Source organism: Pleurodeles waltl, chromosome 2_1, assembly GCF_031143425.1.
Source record: "Pleurodeles waltl isolate 20211129_DDA chromosome 2_1, aPleWal1.hap1.20221129, whole genome shotgun sequence".
Classification (NCBI taxonomy): Eukaryota; Metazoa; Chordata; class Amphibia; order Caudata; family Salamandridae; genus Pleurodeles; species Pleurodeles waltl.
In genome coordinates this window covers 833,304,860-833,321,288 of record NC_090438.1, presented here as the reverse complement: position 1 = coordinate 833,321,288, position 16,429 = coordinate 833,304,860, and the positions used below count along the sequence as shown (strand labels likewise).

At 42.7% G+C, this 16,429-nt stretch overlaps 1 protein-coding gene across 2 annotated transcripts in view; it reads left to right on the top strand.

Moving 5' to 3' along the window:
- DCDC2 (doublecortin domain containing 2) overlaps positions 1–16,429 on the top strand; it is a 461,910-nt gene that overhangs the window by 39,100 nt on the left and 406,381 nt on the right. For both annotated transcript variants that reach the window (XM_069218772.1, XM_069218774.1), the window contains exon 2: positions 15,224–15,275. In XM_069218772.1, the coding sequence (XP_069074873.1) occupies positions 15,224–15,275 (52 nt within the window). The remainder of the gene's footprint in view (positions 1–15,223; positions 15,276–16,429) is intronic.

Genomic DNA, 16,429 nt, shown 5'->3' with positions numbered 1-16,429 from the left:
GGTCAAGACTGATTTGCATCTGGCTGGGTCCAAACTTGAGTGGCATGGTTAGCAAAAGAAATGATGGATTTAACCCAGATCTGTGACTGGGGGTGAATATTTGATTAATTATGCATTCCGTCCATCATTTGTGTGTGTTTGCTGTTGTTGGCATAAGTGCGCCGGGTATGCCCAGACGTGGTTCCTAGGCTCACTATGCCACTGGATTCAAGCTAGCCTGGCTGATGAAGGGTGATTCCCTGAAACCGGTCCCAGGATGCTTGTTTTCGGTTCAGGGAGGAAATGGCTTGGCAGTTCGGGCTGGACTGTTCCCATGGGGAACAGGGTCAAGACTGATTTGCATATGGCTGAGTCCAAACTGGGGTGGCATGGTGAGCAAAAGAATTGATGGATTTAACCCAGATCTCTGAGTGGGGATGAATGTTTGATTAATTCCGCATTCCATCCATCATTTGTGTTTGTTTGCTGTTGTTGTTATAAGTGCGCCGGGTATGCCCAGACGTGGGTCCCGGGCTTACTATGCCACTGGATTCAAGCTAGCCTGGCTGATGAAGGGTGATACCCTGAAACCAGTCCCAGGATGTTTGTTGCCGGTCCAGGGAGGACCTGGCTTGGCAGTTCAGGCTGCACTGTTCCCATGGGGAACAGGGTCAAGACTGATTTGCATCTGGCTGGGTCCAAACTTGAGTAGCATGGTTAGCAAAAGAAATTATGGATTTAACCCAGATCTGTGAGTGGGGGTGAATGTTTGATTAATTACGCATTCCATCCATCAATTGTGTTTGTTTGCTGTTGTTGGCATAAGTGCACCGGGTATGCCCAGACATGGCTCCCAGGCTCACTATGCCACTGGATTGAAGCTAGCCTTTCTGATGAAGGGTGATTCCCTTAAACCGGTCCCAGGGTGCTTGTTTTCGGTTCAGGGAGGAAATGATTTGGCAGTTCAGGCTGGACTGTTCCCATGTAGAATAGGGTCAAGACTGATTTGCATATGGCTGGGTCCAAACTGGGGTGGCATGGTGAGCAAAAGAATTGATGGATTTAACCCAGATCTGTGACTGGGGTGTGAATGTTTGATTAATTCCGCATTCCGTCCATCATTTGTGTTTGTTTGCCAGGTCCAACAAAGTCATCATTTACATCCTATCCATGATATCCCTTGTAGCAGAAGGGAACTTATAGTGTTGCCCTTTTTTTCAAACACAAGCTGCAGTTATTTAAAAAAAAAATATTTCAGATTGTATCTTATCAAATTTAACTAATAAACATATCTGTAAATATGGGTAGGCATCCTTCTATGTTGGGTAGTGACTTGAATGAGGGCTTAGAAGGCCATCTGAGCTGGTGGTAGCAGATTAAGACTACATTGTATTATATTTTCCTCATCAGGTTTCTTTATGGAAGGCTGATTTTGTTGTGTGATGAGTTTTGCACGTGGCTCTCAGTGCCATCTATACTGACACATGATATGTGGCACTGGAGCAACTGCAGGCAGTGTCCCCTTCCTTCTTTCCAAGTTCCCTATGTCTAGGTCCTGGCAGAAAGTCGATTTAGGACACTTGGGGGCATATTTATACTTGTTTTGCGCCGAATTTGCGTCATTTTTTTTACACAAAATTTGGTGCACAACTAACTCCTTATTTATACGTTGGAGCTAGACCTATCTAGCGCCAAATTTATTGAGTTAAAGTAATTTTTTGGACGTGGAAACCTACTTTGCGTCAATGTGATGCAATGTAGGTGTTCCCGTGCAAAAAATAACTCTATGTCCTTAGCACCATATTTATCCCCCTGTGCTAAAATCACAGACGAGGTGGGAGGAGGGGTCAAATAATGGTGCACAGCTTGCTTTGCATCATGATTTAACGCCTAGGTCAGGGCAGGCATTAGGGGACCTGTGGCCCTATTTCCATGGTGGAACACCATTGAATAAGCCCGCAGGTGCCCCCCCTAGGCCCCAGGGATACCCCCATCCACACTAGAGGGACAACGGAGGATGGGGAACCCCATTCCAGGTAAGTATAGGTAAGTACAGGTAAGTATTTTTTTTTTTTAAAGTGCTATTGGGGGCCCTGAAATGTGCCCCACTACATGGCACTGGGTGCAATGGCCATCCATGACCAGGGGACCCTGGTCCCCTGTGCTGGCCAATGGGGTGGTGGGCATGACTCCTGTCTTTTTTAAGACAGGAGTCATGTGAAATGGATGGTTTTGCATCAGAAAATGACGCCAACCTGCTTAACGTCATTTTTGGGTGCAAAACCCCCTTCTCCCATACCGCCACCGCCACCCGGCTAACGTCATTTGTTTTTACACTAGCCTACCCTTTGTGCCGGCTTGCACCATTCCATAAATATGGTGCCTGGCTGGTGCTCAAGAATGGTGTAAGCCGGTGCAAAACTTTTTGATGCAAAACTGCGTTAGTGCAGTTTTGCACCAAAAAGTATAAATATGCCCTTATATCTGGGATACTTGTGAAAGCCTGACTAGAGAATCTCCCATTCATTATTTACCCAAGTTGCCCGGCACAGCGGAATAAACATCACTGATGATCTCTCTAATAGGATAGCTTTGGGCTTCAATGTATATTCCACAAGCCTTCATAAAAGGCTGGGTTCTAAGAGGTCAAACTCTTTTTCTCCCTGAATGCTGTAGGTTAGGTCCTCTTAAAACTCCCTGACAATATAGCACCACCAGATGAGGTGTTGTGCAGGGCTGATCGCGCCTTCCCCTGAGCCAGCTATAACTATTAAATCGCAAGCAACTTTGGAGGGAGACCACTTTCACGTGCCTTTTGTCTTGTATAGTATTCGTTGTGTTCAATTTCAAGAGGTCTGCAGATTTGATCTGATTACCCGAGGCCTGGAAAGTGGATTGAGGACTGTAAGAACCAAAGAGATAGGAGGTTAAAGATCCAGAATCTTTCAGATATAGTGGTGTGGCAGGAGTCCTGGGGTGGGTCAGACAGGAGCCAAGCAAAACCGAAAAGATGGAGCAGCCTTATAAGTAACTAACAGATGGCGACATTGGCAGTAGATATGACAGACAGATTTATCAAGAGTCATGGCCATACAAGTCAGTGTGTCCACCTGGGGGAGAATGTGTGAGCAAAACCCTATGTAAGAAAGGAACTGGCACGGAATGCCCCTTAACACTTTAACCTGGCGGGACAATGGCGGAAGATGTGTGAATGCAGAGGGGTGTGGTGTAACTACATTCTTATAGATGCAAGAGGATCTTCATTGCATGCTGAGTGTGAGATTAAACATGCAATAGTGGGGGAAGATGTGAAAGTCAAAGGTGGACAGATGTTATCCTAGTGGAAAAAAGGACAAATTTGCCCGAGCTTCAGTCTGTCACGGTTTCCACAACACAGTGTCATGACTGACAAGACTACCTGAAGGAGGTCTTCTTTACAACCATAATCCTAAGGGCATCAAACAAGAAGTGTCCTGGAAGAAAAGATAGAAAAGACTCCAGTAAACTTTGTCCTGCCCAGACAAGACCTACGAAGCTTGGTGAACTGAATGACCCAAAGTGAAGCTCTCTTATCGGAACTGTAAAATGGTGTGAAGACATATCACACAAGGGTAAGTTGTCTTATTTCAAAGTGCTGCATGGTGGAAAAGGGGGTAGAAGGCATGGAGGGATGGGGGAGGCGCTACAATCTTGAGATAGTGGGAGGGGATGATGGATTAACAGCCTGAGGCATTTCTGGAGTATTACTATAATTCTGATGTTAACGTGTCCCTTTACACAGTTTTATATGGTATTATTACACATTAGTTCATAAACACTTCTTGTTAATATGGATTTTATAAGCTACGCTCTCTCACTGACAAATGAGCTCTCCACCTTTTTCTTGACAGAAAGGGCCCATAGTTTCAGGCTACATTGACCTTGCCCACCCAGTAATCACTCCTCAACTAGAAGAACAAATACGCCATACTGAGGGTGATGCGAAAGACAGGACGGGTAACATAAGAGGCCTCACACATCATGTCCTTTTTGAACTACACCACACTGGTCCAAAAACAGCCCAAAGTTTTTAAAGAGATTAAACAGAAAATGTGCTGCATGGGTATGGTTTACATGCTACTTTACCAAGACAAATGGATAGTAATACGCAGTGCTATGTCTCACTTTTTCAACACCTCGGAAGATGCATGGTGATGGAAGTTGGAACCAACTGAGACACACGCAATCACCCTTGCAAAGGGGTCACAGATCAGACCTTGGCTTCCGGGGCTTCACCACACACCCCACAACCATCTTTGCCTGGTTCTGCTCTTCAGCAGGTCCCCAGTAGATGTTTGCTCCGTGGATACCTTTAGGAGCGTGCATCTGCTTTGTTTCAACTTCTGATGGCAGGTGGGCCTCGCCAACAAGGGGCCTAGTCTTTCTGTGTTTTCCTGCTCACCTCCTCCACTAAGACTATTCTGCCGAGACAGGCATACCATCTGTTTGGGAATTCAGCGAATTACCTCCATACTTCTTTGTGTCATAGCTCTTTCCTTCACTGGTTGATTATTCTAGTCGGATTAGGCTGAACCATCTCGCTTGGTGTTTTTTTGGTTGGTACCAGGTGCAAGCAGCAGGATAACCCTTTCATTTATTGAGGATATTTGTTAGAACTTTACAGCAGCACGTCTTGCATCATGCCCCTTCAGGCCACGCCCCCCATTTCGAGAAGTATTTAATGCCGCAAACATCTACTGCGATCTTCCTTGCCTTTATTACTTTGTATTCTGAGACTTTGTGTTCAGTATTAGAATAAATAGCATTTTTTGTATTTACAGGTATCAATACATTTTGTTTTCTGTTTTCTATTTCTGGTTTAACAATGTTATATTTGCGTACTCTCTTTGTGTTATATTTGTATTGCTCTACTGCTTGTGGTAAACAAGGTGAAGACCGTTCCACAAGTGATCAGACCTGTTTCTTTAAATGTTAATTGTCAGTCATTATATCGATAATCTGCCTTGAGCTCAGTTCCTGCCCGGGGTGACTTGCAAGCTCGCCTGGTCTCCAAGAGTTTAGCACAAATATTATGCACAATTAACAGACAACAATTACTTTACTTAATAGAGGCTCTGGGGGATAGCACCACACTTTCAGTTGAAGACATTTTGAGACATGTACTCTTCTGTGCTGATGATAGTTCAGTGTGTGCATTACATAGCCAAGGGTCTCCTGAATAAGGCATCACCATAGAGACCACACAATCTCCCATTCCAGTAGAAAAATACACAGCAAAATGAGCGCTCATAAGTTCGCAATGTGAAGAGTGTTTCTGTCGGTCTTGTGAAAAAATCCTTTCCTTAATTTATAAGATGGTGAAGCCAATTAAATGGGTTTTACTGCCATTTATGTATTCATTTTTTTGAGGGTTGTGTGTAGTGCTGACCTTGGCAACTGTCCAATTAAATGCATCATGGTAGGTGATGGTTTGCTATGTAATAACGCTGCAACTGTTACGGTGCATATAAACATGTTGGAAAGATTTGCTGTTTATATAATTCAGCTTTATATGGATTCGTAGTTCGGGAGTTCAGGTGCATTAGGTTGGGGGGAGGGTACCTTAAGGGAGGTCAAAGGACTAGTCATAGTAGAAGGAAATAGATGCATTTAATAGTCAAATCCTTAACCTAGGTGGTGAATGTATCTGGTCCTCTTTGATCAGTGGAATCGTTACCTTCCTTGCAATTATGCAGCATAATGCAGCACATTTTGTAATTGTAAAACTCCATTATTTCTGCATTTTTAAACTTGGCAACACTGTATGGACATTGGTTGCACCCCATTAGGACCAGTTTAACATCCAGATATAGCAATAAGCAACAGAAAGGTGACTAGTCAAGCTTTGCAAAGGGCCTTCCACTCTGCGCCAATACGTGTCACTGCATATGTAGTGACCTTTCAATCGGCTGAGCTAGGAACATTTTTTGTTGTGTTAAAATCAGCAGATTATGGATAATGTGACAAATCTATAATTATGTGACGGATATCCTGTCAATTACAATCCCATTATATCCTACGGGAATCGTAATACGGTGGACAAGATATCCGTCACGTTTGTGTCAGAGTAATCCATCCGACAAACTATAAATACGGCCCTATGTCATTATAGGTATATCCAAGCCATATGCAAATCATTCTTGGCCCTGCTCCACTAGAAACAATCCCACTTGAACTGCCAGACCATCATGCACCATCTACACTTGTTCCATTATTAAGAATGCATTGCAGCATGTGGCTAGAGGGAGTAGTTAGTGGAGGTCCTTACTTTGTGTTGACTTGCAAAATTGGGATGTGGGGTCATTATTATATTATAAAGAGATGCTGGTCAATAATGGCAGTGCAGTTGGCCACCTCACTGGAGTATATGAGTCTGAAATCTAACATGCTTGCAAAAGTCCCAAAAAGATGTAATGGGGTATGGGATGTCTAGTTTTTGTTGATCATAGGTATCCTGATATTGATTGTCTTGCAGTAAGAGATAATTTCACACTTTTTTTTAAATTATCTCCGGATAAACCCTTGATAGAGAATGATGCCTAAAGCATTGCCCATCGTCTGTTGATATTTGTTAAGTACTCTGTGTTTCCGATTGTTGTAAATGTCTGAGGTGGAATTGATTGAAAATTATGCGTCCATCTTTTGTAAATATCATGGTGGTTTGCCTAAGCCTTCACCTCTTCGGATTTCTACAGTTATTCAAAACACACTTCTTTTGTCTTGCAAAAGTGTGCTCATGTACTTCATGCATTTTTTACCTCAGCTGGTGCGTTTAGTGATGTATTAACTCTAACCCTTTGGCAGATTTCAGTTAATCTATTAAAAAACCCTAAACTTAGATGAGCATGGATCACTGGTTGCTGGGGGATGAGAGTCGTCAGTGTTGCCTCGTTTGAATGTTCATCCTTGCTAAAGACCCAATTGTAGAGTGACAGTCAATAATGGACCCCCCTTACTATTTGAAGGGTGAGAGAGTAGAACAGTGCATTCAGTGCAGGCTGCAACTGAGTGTATGCTTTGGAAGGGTGAGAGAATCTGGATAAAGGAACCCTTTTGACCCCTTTCTACGAAGAAAAGCCTTGGGGGAGGCGGGGTGGTAGGATAGCCTTATGCACATTGTATAGCAGCTGTATGGCAAATAGATGTGTTTGGCTGTCAGTATGTCTGATGTGGAAGTGTAAAAGGGGAAAGTTTAAAGTGTAAAAGGGGAAAGTTTAAAGTCTGCCTAGAGAGAAAAGGTTGTAGTTTGATGACTCTCAGAGTTGATAAAGTAATCTTCTGCCACAGCTGCTGCATCATACAAACAGGTGCTGCTGGCAGGGTTTTGCTGGAGGAAGGTGGTAATTCATGTAAGGCATCCAGCAGTGTTGGGACAATCTGATAGGCATCCATGAGTTAGCCAAGGGAGCTCTAGACTTCCACAAGCTGTTAGTTGATTATCCTAGGGTACCACTAGAAGGGCCCTGAATCTGGATGGCAACATGGAGCAGTGGATCTGGCAGAAGGTTGTTAAGTGGACAACATGTCTGGACCACCACACAAAGTCACCAGTCCTATGGGGCTTTTGGACACTAGTGGTTATAGTTCCTATCAAAGTCTTGTGGGATGCGGGCTGCACAGGGACTGGTAGCAACACACCTTGTCCCAGATTTACCAAGGGTGAAGCATGTGTGTTTATTTTCCAGTGCAAAAGGTATTTTTCGCTGGAAAGGTTCCCTTTTCTCATAGCAAAAAACACTTTGCACCACTTTGCATTGCTTTGAGCCACTTTGCATCAAAGGGTGTTACTATCAGTGCAAAACCAAAACGTTTTGTCGCAGTGCTTGCTCTAGTACGAGAACCTGCCAGGCTTTTTGTGTCCTCTTGAAGAAGGCGTTGACCAGGGGAAGTGTTTTCTTTCTTGGAAAAAAACTGCGCATTGCATGTGTGTTGAAGTGTAGAGCACACATGCAATGTGTGGGATTCTTCTGAGTTTGTTTAGACATAGGAATTTGTTTAGCAAAGGGTATGCTTCAAGTAGGAGTCCTAAGCTACTCCTCTCACTCTTCTCTGCACCGTGGTGCAAGGCTGTGTGTCACACAACGCAGCCTAATTAGATCGCTAGCTCAGGGGATGACAGCAGCAGCAGGCCAGTCTTACTATAAATGGCTCTGCACTGCGTTTTCTCTCTTGCACAATGCTGCACAGAAAATTTAGTTGCTGTGCGTTGTTGTAGGAAAAATGAGTAAATGTGCCCCCTAGAGAGTTCTGGCTGTTCTGGCAGGGCTTGTTTGTTAGGTACTTTTGTAAGGATGAAGCAGACAAAGCTTCCCAGGCCAGGAGTTCATGACCATTAATCCTGCATCAACATGTGCCTGCTTTCACTGTTTTGGAATGGTTCAGCATGTTGTGCTGCTCAGAAGAACTATGTCTCAAGTTCTCTGCCTGGTTCTCTGCTATGACATGACACTGATCTCTCCACACAAAGTACTAAACTCTGATTGATTTGATGGGTCTATCAGAGGGAACCTCTTCTCAAGATGGACAACTATTTTTTCCACAGCAGGGCCTTGATATGACCAGTAACTGGTTATTTTTATAGTCAAGGAGTCTATCAAGGCATGGAACAGTCACTTCTCAAAATTGTGAAAAGAGTGCAACGTGTATGTGTGTCATGCTTGTGCATAGATGAGAGGATGTGGTATCTATGGCTGGGGGCCTCCATTTATATGTGTAGCTGAAGGTTTGCGAGCTGTCATTGAAAGAGCTGTTTACCTTGGTCCTAGCTGTCTCCCTGTGTTTCTTTGCATGTCCTTGAGCTTCTCCTTCTTCTTTCTCCCCCCAGTACAGTTCTCTACAATGAAGAAGAGAAGGGATTTTTGTGCTCGCCCCTGTAGTTTGAGGTAATGTGTGTAACCTGTGAGAAGAAACAACACTAAAGGAAGAAGCCAAAGGCATGCTGCTGCCAGTTGTAACAAAGGGTACTGCCAACAGTCTCTGACTGTCTGATTATATACATCATAAGCAATTATTGTGCAATGGTCACCTTTACCATGGATTCTGAGACACTGCATGTTATTGGATGCCTGGTTACCAGGAAACAGGACTGTACAAGGAGCATGCATTTGAATTTGGTTGGTCCCAACCAAATATTTAAGTATTCACAGGACATAAGTGGCTGGTTAGCCAAGCACCAACTACTAACTGCTACTGTGTTGGGATATAAAGTGACACTGTAAGTCACAATGCCAGTTCATCTTATTCATCTTTCCTCTGGTACAGAGGAAACAACTTGGTCAACGGCAGGGCCTTGGCGCAACCTTCTTTTAGTAGTCAGGGAGAGAATCATCTGCAGCTGAGAAAGGAAGCCTGCTGTCGCTTGTGCCTCAGGACAAAGAGGTAGTCTTGGATGCAGAGAACATGTCTGAACTCTGCTACTAGATTTTTAAAAAGCCAGAATTGGTGGTTGTGCTTTTTTAGTCGTTTGACTCCTAACATCTTTGGAACTTCGGCTATCCCCATTTCAAATTGATTTTCAGGAACAAACTGAAAACTTTGCCTTTTGGATCGAGTAGCTCTTCTTCTGTGTGTGCAGTTGTTCTTCATAATCACCCTCCTAGCACTGGGACACTCAGTGAGAAGTAGCCATGCACTTTACACGTGGCATTATTATTATTATTATTATTATTACAAAAACTGAAAAATCTCAGCTATGTCAAAGCTTGCTTCAAGGATCACCTGCTGTCTGTGATGCGGAGCATCCCAAAGGCAGAGAGCTGCTGCTGACGTCAGGGTTGGACTGGGACACAAAGTAAGCCTACATTTGTGAATCCTACAGCTATAAAAGTGGCCCACATTTGCATATTGGGACAGTTATTAACTTGTAATGTCAGGTTATGTAGGTTTGTGCAAGGTGTGGGAGATTGCATGGATTTGTACTTGCTGCAGGTAATGTTTGTTGCAATATCAGGGAAATCAACAGCAAAAAATCGCCCATCAGACTGTAAAACACGTCCATGAGCTGTCAAAAAACAACCCAAATGCTGACCTATCAGCCCAGCCCCTCTAACACTGCCAGATTGCTCTATAGGCTAGCCCGACCCAGGCCTCTGTCCAACCAGGGATGAAGGCATTGTTGCACTCCGTAATATGTTCTTACCCATTTCTTTCAACCTGTCTCCAGTTAAGGGTGAGTAAACATTGTTGTAACTTGAAAAGTGAAGATTTATAAAAGAGCTGTAGGGCCTCAGAGGTAATCTACAAACCCTTAGTAGCTTGACTAGGTGTTTATTTTTCCCTTGTGGCTATTTACTTCCATTGATCCGGATGCAATGGTTCTAGAGGCTACAGAAAATTATTGTAACATGTATTATCCAATTGCTTTTTAGTTCCTGAGTGCTTGTCACCAGTGCCTGGCAGACTTGCCTAACTGATCTCCAGATTAACTGACATGTGTCTCAGGCTTCCTTCTGCACCATACAAAATGAGTATAGGGAGGCACTGCACCCTAACTGAAGGTGGGATCTAGTGAAGATAGTGAATGTGGGCTAATTTTCCAGAAACAGATTGAAAGTGAGTGACTTTTTAAGGCGAGATACAATGGAGGGCTCTCTGTGCCAGCCTTTACCCTCCGAAAAGCTATTAGCTTTTATATAGGAAGCGTAAGAGTGTATGATCCATTATATAAATGTGTAGATATCGTGATTAAGATTTGTGGAATGGTTTGAGTCAGACTCCTGTTTTTGAAAAGCAACCCTTTGTATGCTGTGGAGACCAACAATTTGTATTTATTTAGATTTTCGAAAAGCAATCAAATGTATATATGTATGTATGTGGTATTTGAATTGTGCAAACGTAGCTATAAGGCTGTGGACACCTGTATAGGGTCGAAGACAGAGATACAATCTGGGAGTGAATATAAGCACAGGTTCTGAGAGGGGAGTTAGACTTTTTATTGTGCCAAAATGTATAGTATCCGTTAATTCTGTGTGTTTCCCTCTCTCGAGTTTCGAAGGGCTGTGGGGACATTAAGTAGCAGGATAGGCAGAATGTATGGAGAGGCAAACTTGATATGGGTAGAAGTAAATTCTGCAGTGAAAGTCTCAAATGATGCCAAAGCTTTGGATATGTGTAACAATCATAGGTCAGCCAAAGGTGTTTCACTAACAGAACACGAAAAAGATCTATGGGTGATCAAGCAGGAATTCAGTTGGCCTCTTCAGAGGTCTTGTCACACAGAAGTAACAGGTGAGTTTTTAATGAGAACATATTTTTCTGACCTCAATGGCTGAGGAAGCATGTTCCAAAGGGAGGTGTCTAGTAGGTGGAAAGATCTGTCTCCAAATCTTGGTGGCCTAAGGTAGATAAGCAGCATCCAGGAGGTTCTCAGAGCAGGATCTAAAATGCAAGGTAGATGGAATGTATGGAAAAGGTGTGTCCATGGACAATTTGCAGCATTTTAAAATGGGTGCTGATTTTACTATGTAGCCAATGGACAGATCTGGGCGGTGAAATGATCTTTGAGTCTAAGGCCAGAGATAGATTTTTCTCTGTGGTGTTGGGTTCTTCGTAGTTTGCCATTCAAATTGTTAGGGAGGAGAGTAAAGATGTTGTTTTTGTAATCTGACAACACAGCAGCATTGAAAGTACAGAGCAGTCTCTTTGTGGAATTCGAGTAAAGGGAGGAGGAAGGAAAGCAGATTTAAGTGGTGAATGAGTTCACAAGTGAAGTGAAGGAGATGATGCAGTCAAAGATGACACCCAGATTGTAAACCTTCTTAACTGGCCTTAGATGTGAAATTATAGTGTCTGGCCAGGAGAAAGGCAGCAGTGAAGGCTCAACTTGGCTCAGAAGCAAGATTTCTATCTTGTGAATTTTCAGCAAAGACATTTTGTGTCTATCCAACTTTAGACTAGTTTCAGACATTCAACCATCTAACAGTAAACCCTTGGCGCTTCTTATAATTTAAAGTAGAGGCATTAACAAATAATAGACCCAAAGTGTGATGGGAATGCGTTTGTGACAGGAATGGGCCCAGCTTCACTTGGTGGGAAACTGAGAGGAATGATTAGAAATACCACAAACTCGGAGGCTCAAAAATCAAAACTATCCAGATGGCTTAAATGACAAACTATATGAGAGAGATGTTTCATACTTCACCTTATCTGTTAATACGTGTGGTATGGTCGAATGAAATGCAGCTTATCCTGATTGCTAAAGCACTAACCGTTCCCTCTTGAATCGTCCTGCTAATATCACTTGAGGATTTAGTCCATTCACTGATTATATATTGATTATAAACAATTCTGCTTGACCCACCAAAGATTAGAAATGATAAAGCAAGCATCTGAAGGTATGCAGATGAACACAAAATATGGTATGCAGAGTCACTGGGGAAAAGGAGCATGACAGGGGTACTTCCCCCACAGAAACTGCTGGGTTGGAAAGTTAGTGTTTACTGAGTTGCCACTGCAAAGGTCTGACTTTCAAAATGATAAGGCCACAGGGGACACCTTCCTGCACAAAAGCAATGCTCAGAGGTGTTTTCCTATTTCTGTGTGCTATCCAGTGCAGCACTCGCTGAAAGAGGAAAAGGGGGGAGAAATAAACATATTTCTCCTTGTTACACCTCTGTTGCGAGCGCTTTGTATTTTGATGAAGTCCTAAGTTACCTACCCTTAGTAAATGTGGGAATGTGCCAAAATCCATGGGTGAATGCATGGAAACACCCATGCTCCACCCATAGAATGCCTCCTCAAAGTAGAGTAATGCGTTGCCTTGCATTACACTGAATTTACTAAGCCATGCTGAGCAACGCAAGGTGGCTTTGCATGGCTTAGTAAATATCACTTAAGCCCTTGTGTTGCCTTGCATGACACAATGGCAGTGCAAGGACTTAGTAAATTTGAGCTCACATTATAACTAAACAGACCATAAGCCTGCAACAGTTGGTGATACCAAGGTTTTTGAACTGTAGCCAATTGGTTCACCCAACTGCTTGCCAGGAGGTTCAAACAAACACACAAACAAACAGAAAGTCACTTCAGTTTAGGTCTGGGGATCCATCTGCTGCTTACTGTTGCAGCTTTTGCACCCTTGCTTGAGACTTGGAACTAGACACTAGCCTGCGGCTGCCATTTCCACCACAGAGGAGCAGGAAATAACAAGTACTTGCCAGTTATCTGTGTTAAACATTAATGACGGTAAAGCCCCAAGACAAACCTTTCTTCCTTTGATTCCAATATTTTGGGATGATTTATTATTGATAGATAGCTCCCTAATTTGGACGACGGCTGTCCTTTTGGAAAGAACTGGGTTGCTGGAGAGAGCGCAAGTGAAGCAATTGATGCCTTCTCTCTTTCGCTGTCTCTGTTGTCTATCACATTCTGTTTGCATCTTTTTCTCTTTTGCTATCTCACTTTCTTCAATTTCTTTCTAGGTGGGATTTGCACTCGCTCACCTTTACTAGCTCTAGCCTATACTTCTTCCTCTCTCTATTCTTGTACCCTGTTGGATGCAAGGAGTGGTCTTGAATTTCAAGATTTTTCCATGGATCTCCCTTGGAGTTCCTTTTAAATGTATGATTCACTAAGCAAAAGTACAATGCACGTTTGGTAAACAATTGTAGTCCTCAGCCTCTAGTAATTTACACTGTATCACTAAAATAGTCTGCTAGATTATTTGCAACCTTAAGCCGTTATCGATTGGTGGTCTATAACTTTGTTCTAATAGGTGCAATCTCACATTTCAGGCAGTAGAACTATATATTTGTTAACAGCTTAATATTGCTCCAAAGGGAGCAATGAAAAGTGATGTCTTTGTATCCAGAATTCTTGGGCCATGGCATAAAGTTCCCTTATAATGACCTCTTTCTGAGTGTGTACAGAACAGTTGAGGATTATGGGGGCTTGTCACAGGATGGTGATATACATTACTAGTTTCCAGTGAAGAAGTTCTAAATTTGCCTGCTCTCCTGCTTGTTTGCTTGAAGTGCTTCTTCTGATGCCAGTGATGCCAGTGTATTATATTGTGAGGGTTGCAGAGCGTAAAAAATGCTTTCTCTCGGTGGGAACAGACTTTTCATTTGTTTCCCTGCCTACACTGAAGCTTTCAGGAAAGCAGTTAAAAAAAATATTCCCACATGCAGGGAGCAGCATTTTTGCTGCTCCCTGCATACAAGAGCAATGCTGGTTACCGCTGGAGGTGGGGAGTTGGCTGGGACCGCCGGGTATTATGGCTCCTCCCACAGCCCCCATCAAACAGACACTGTGTACCCACTTTTATCTGGCCAGGCCCTGGGGGATAGGGTGCCAGGGGCCGAAATCAGCCTGGGTAGAGGGCTCCGTGCACCTTTCCCATTTAGAATATGGATGGGACCCGAGGGATGGGGTCCCCAGAGCCAAAATCAGTCCTGGGAGGGGAACTGCATGCCCCCCTCCCCATTTACTATATGGATGGACCCTGGAGGATGGGGTACCCAGGTTGAAATTGGCCCAGGGAGGGGACTGTATGCCCTACTTCCAGGTTGCCTGCATGTGGGGAGTTGGCCACAGCACCTTGCCATGCATGGCGTGGTGTTGGGTGCCTGCAGTGCGGCCACGCCCTGCAGCCAACCTGGCCATGTATGGCAGGGGTTGGATTAACTTAAGGTAATTAAATATTGCTTAACGTTAAAAAATCCTAGAAAATCACTGAGTAAACCAAAATCTACAGGGACATTACATTTAGGAACTAGAATTAAAAAAGCTTAGAAATTCACTAAAACACCAGTGGGTACAGGGACATAGAGTTAGGTTCAGATTTTACACACCAAACCATAGAAATTCAGCAGTTATAGTTATATTTATCTGAGGAAACTATGACTTGTACTGTAAAGTAACTTTAGGTCACATGTTATATTTTTTTAACATAAGTATAACTATAATGTCTGAATTTCTATGGTTTTGTGCATGTAAAATCTGAACCTTAATATAACGTCCCTGTAACCTTTGCTTTTTAGTGAAAATATTTGTGCTTATGGACATATTCAAGATATCTGCTATGTGTGGAGTTAAAATAGTAAATATTTTTCCATATTTACCTGCATACGCCGCCTTCACCGTATTATTGTAATTGATTACACTATACTGCGAGGATGATACTTAAAGCTCAGTATTCCAGCACAATACATAGACAACCTTCAAAAATGTTGCTAGTTATAGTAATTCATCTTTCATTTATTTCCAGCTATTTGCAAATTGGAGATATGAAGAGAAAGCCAGTTGACTTGATTTCTCAGGTAATGCATGATTGATTGTTGTTGTAATCTTGGACATTGCTTCTGTATTTAATGTGGGCAATGCAACCATTTTCTTGTATCTTTATCTCTGCCCTCTTTATTGCCGTAAAAGGTACAGGCGGATCTGCGCCTACAGTTGTTAAAATTTGTTGTGTCCTTCAAATATTATTACCACACATCAGTGTTTGCTGTTGCCTACCAGTCAACAGTTGTCTTGGAAAAATGCATTAGATGTTGCGTTGTTTTAATGAATATTGTGCAGTCTCCTCAAAGCTCTTTCATGAACGATTTTGGCAGTTTGCCTTTTTCATCCGTTTGTTTGTTGCGCTATTTTTCCTATTCAGACAAACCCCAAATGACTGCCATTGGCATGCTGTTGCAGTGGTTCATTTTTTATATTTCTAATTGCAAGCAAATGCCACAGAAATAAAAAAAAGAAAACAGACAGCCGCCTAAATGTGACTACCAGAGGCATACAATAACAATTTTAAACTTGAAAAACATTCACTGATGTGTCTGGTTTACTGATGATGTTTTAAAAAAGGCAAGCATTTCAGCTATTGTTTCTGTGAAGCCAGCAATAAGCAATCGTCACCCAATCACGCACTGAAATTGCAGACAGCTAGCATGTTAATAAGCCGCTTAAATACTTTGTAACAGCAACTTTTCAAAAGAAGACAGGAAATAATCACCCACCTAACTGGGTACCTGAAGCGCAAGCAAACTAAAGAGGCATTTTCTGAAAATAACAGACAAAATAAATTTAAAATGCACACTTGGAAAGAGTTTTGTCACTGAACAATAAGGTACGCCATTTTTCAGTGCTGTGACTTCATTAAACCTAGAGACTTTAATCACTTCTGAGAATTTTTTCATTGAGCCTGATGCAGCGTTTAACATGGGGAGGTAATTATAGTTTGCAGACATAATCTCAGTTCAAGAAGTGGGTAATACACAAAAAATGAGTCAACTGGGAAAAGCCCTTGGTCCTGGCAGGATGTATTTGAGGATGATATCCCCCTATGGGCTCTGTTGCTAACAAATGTGATATGTGCCGCTTTTATGACTTCTTTCTACAAATCTGGTCTGAGTCCATTATTGTTCCTTGTTAGACCTGGCATCCTTGGTGTGGTCTCCTCTAACTTACCTCTGCT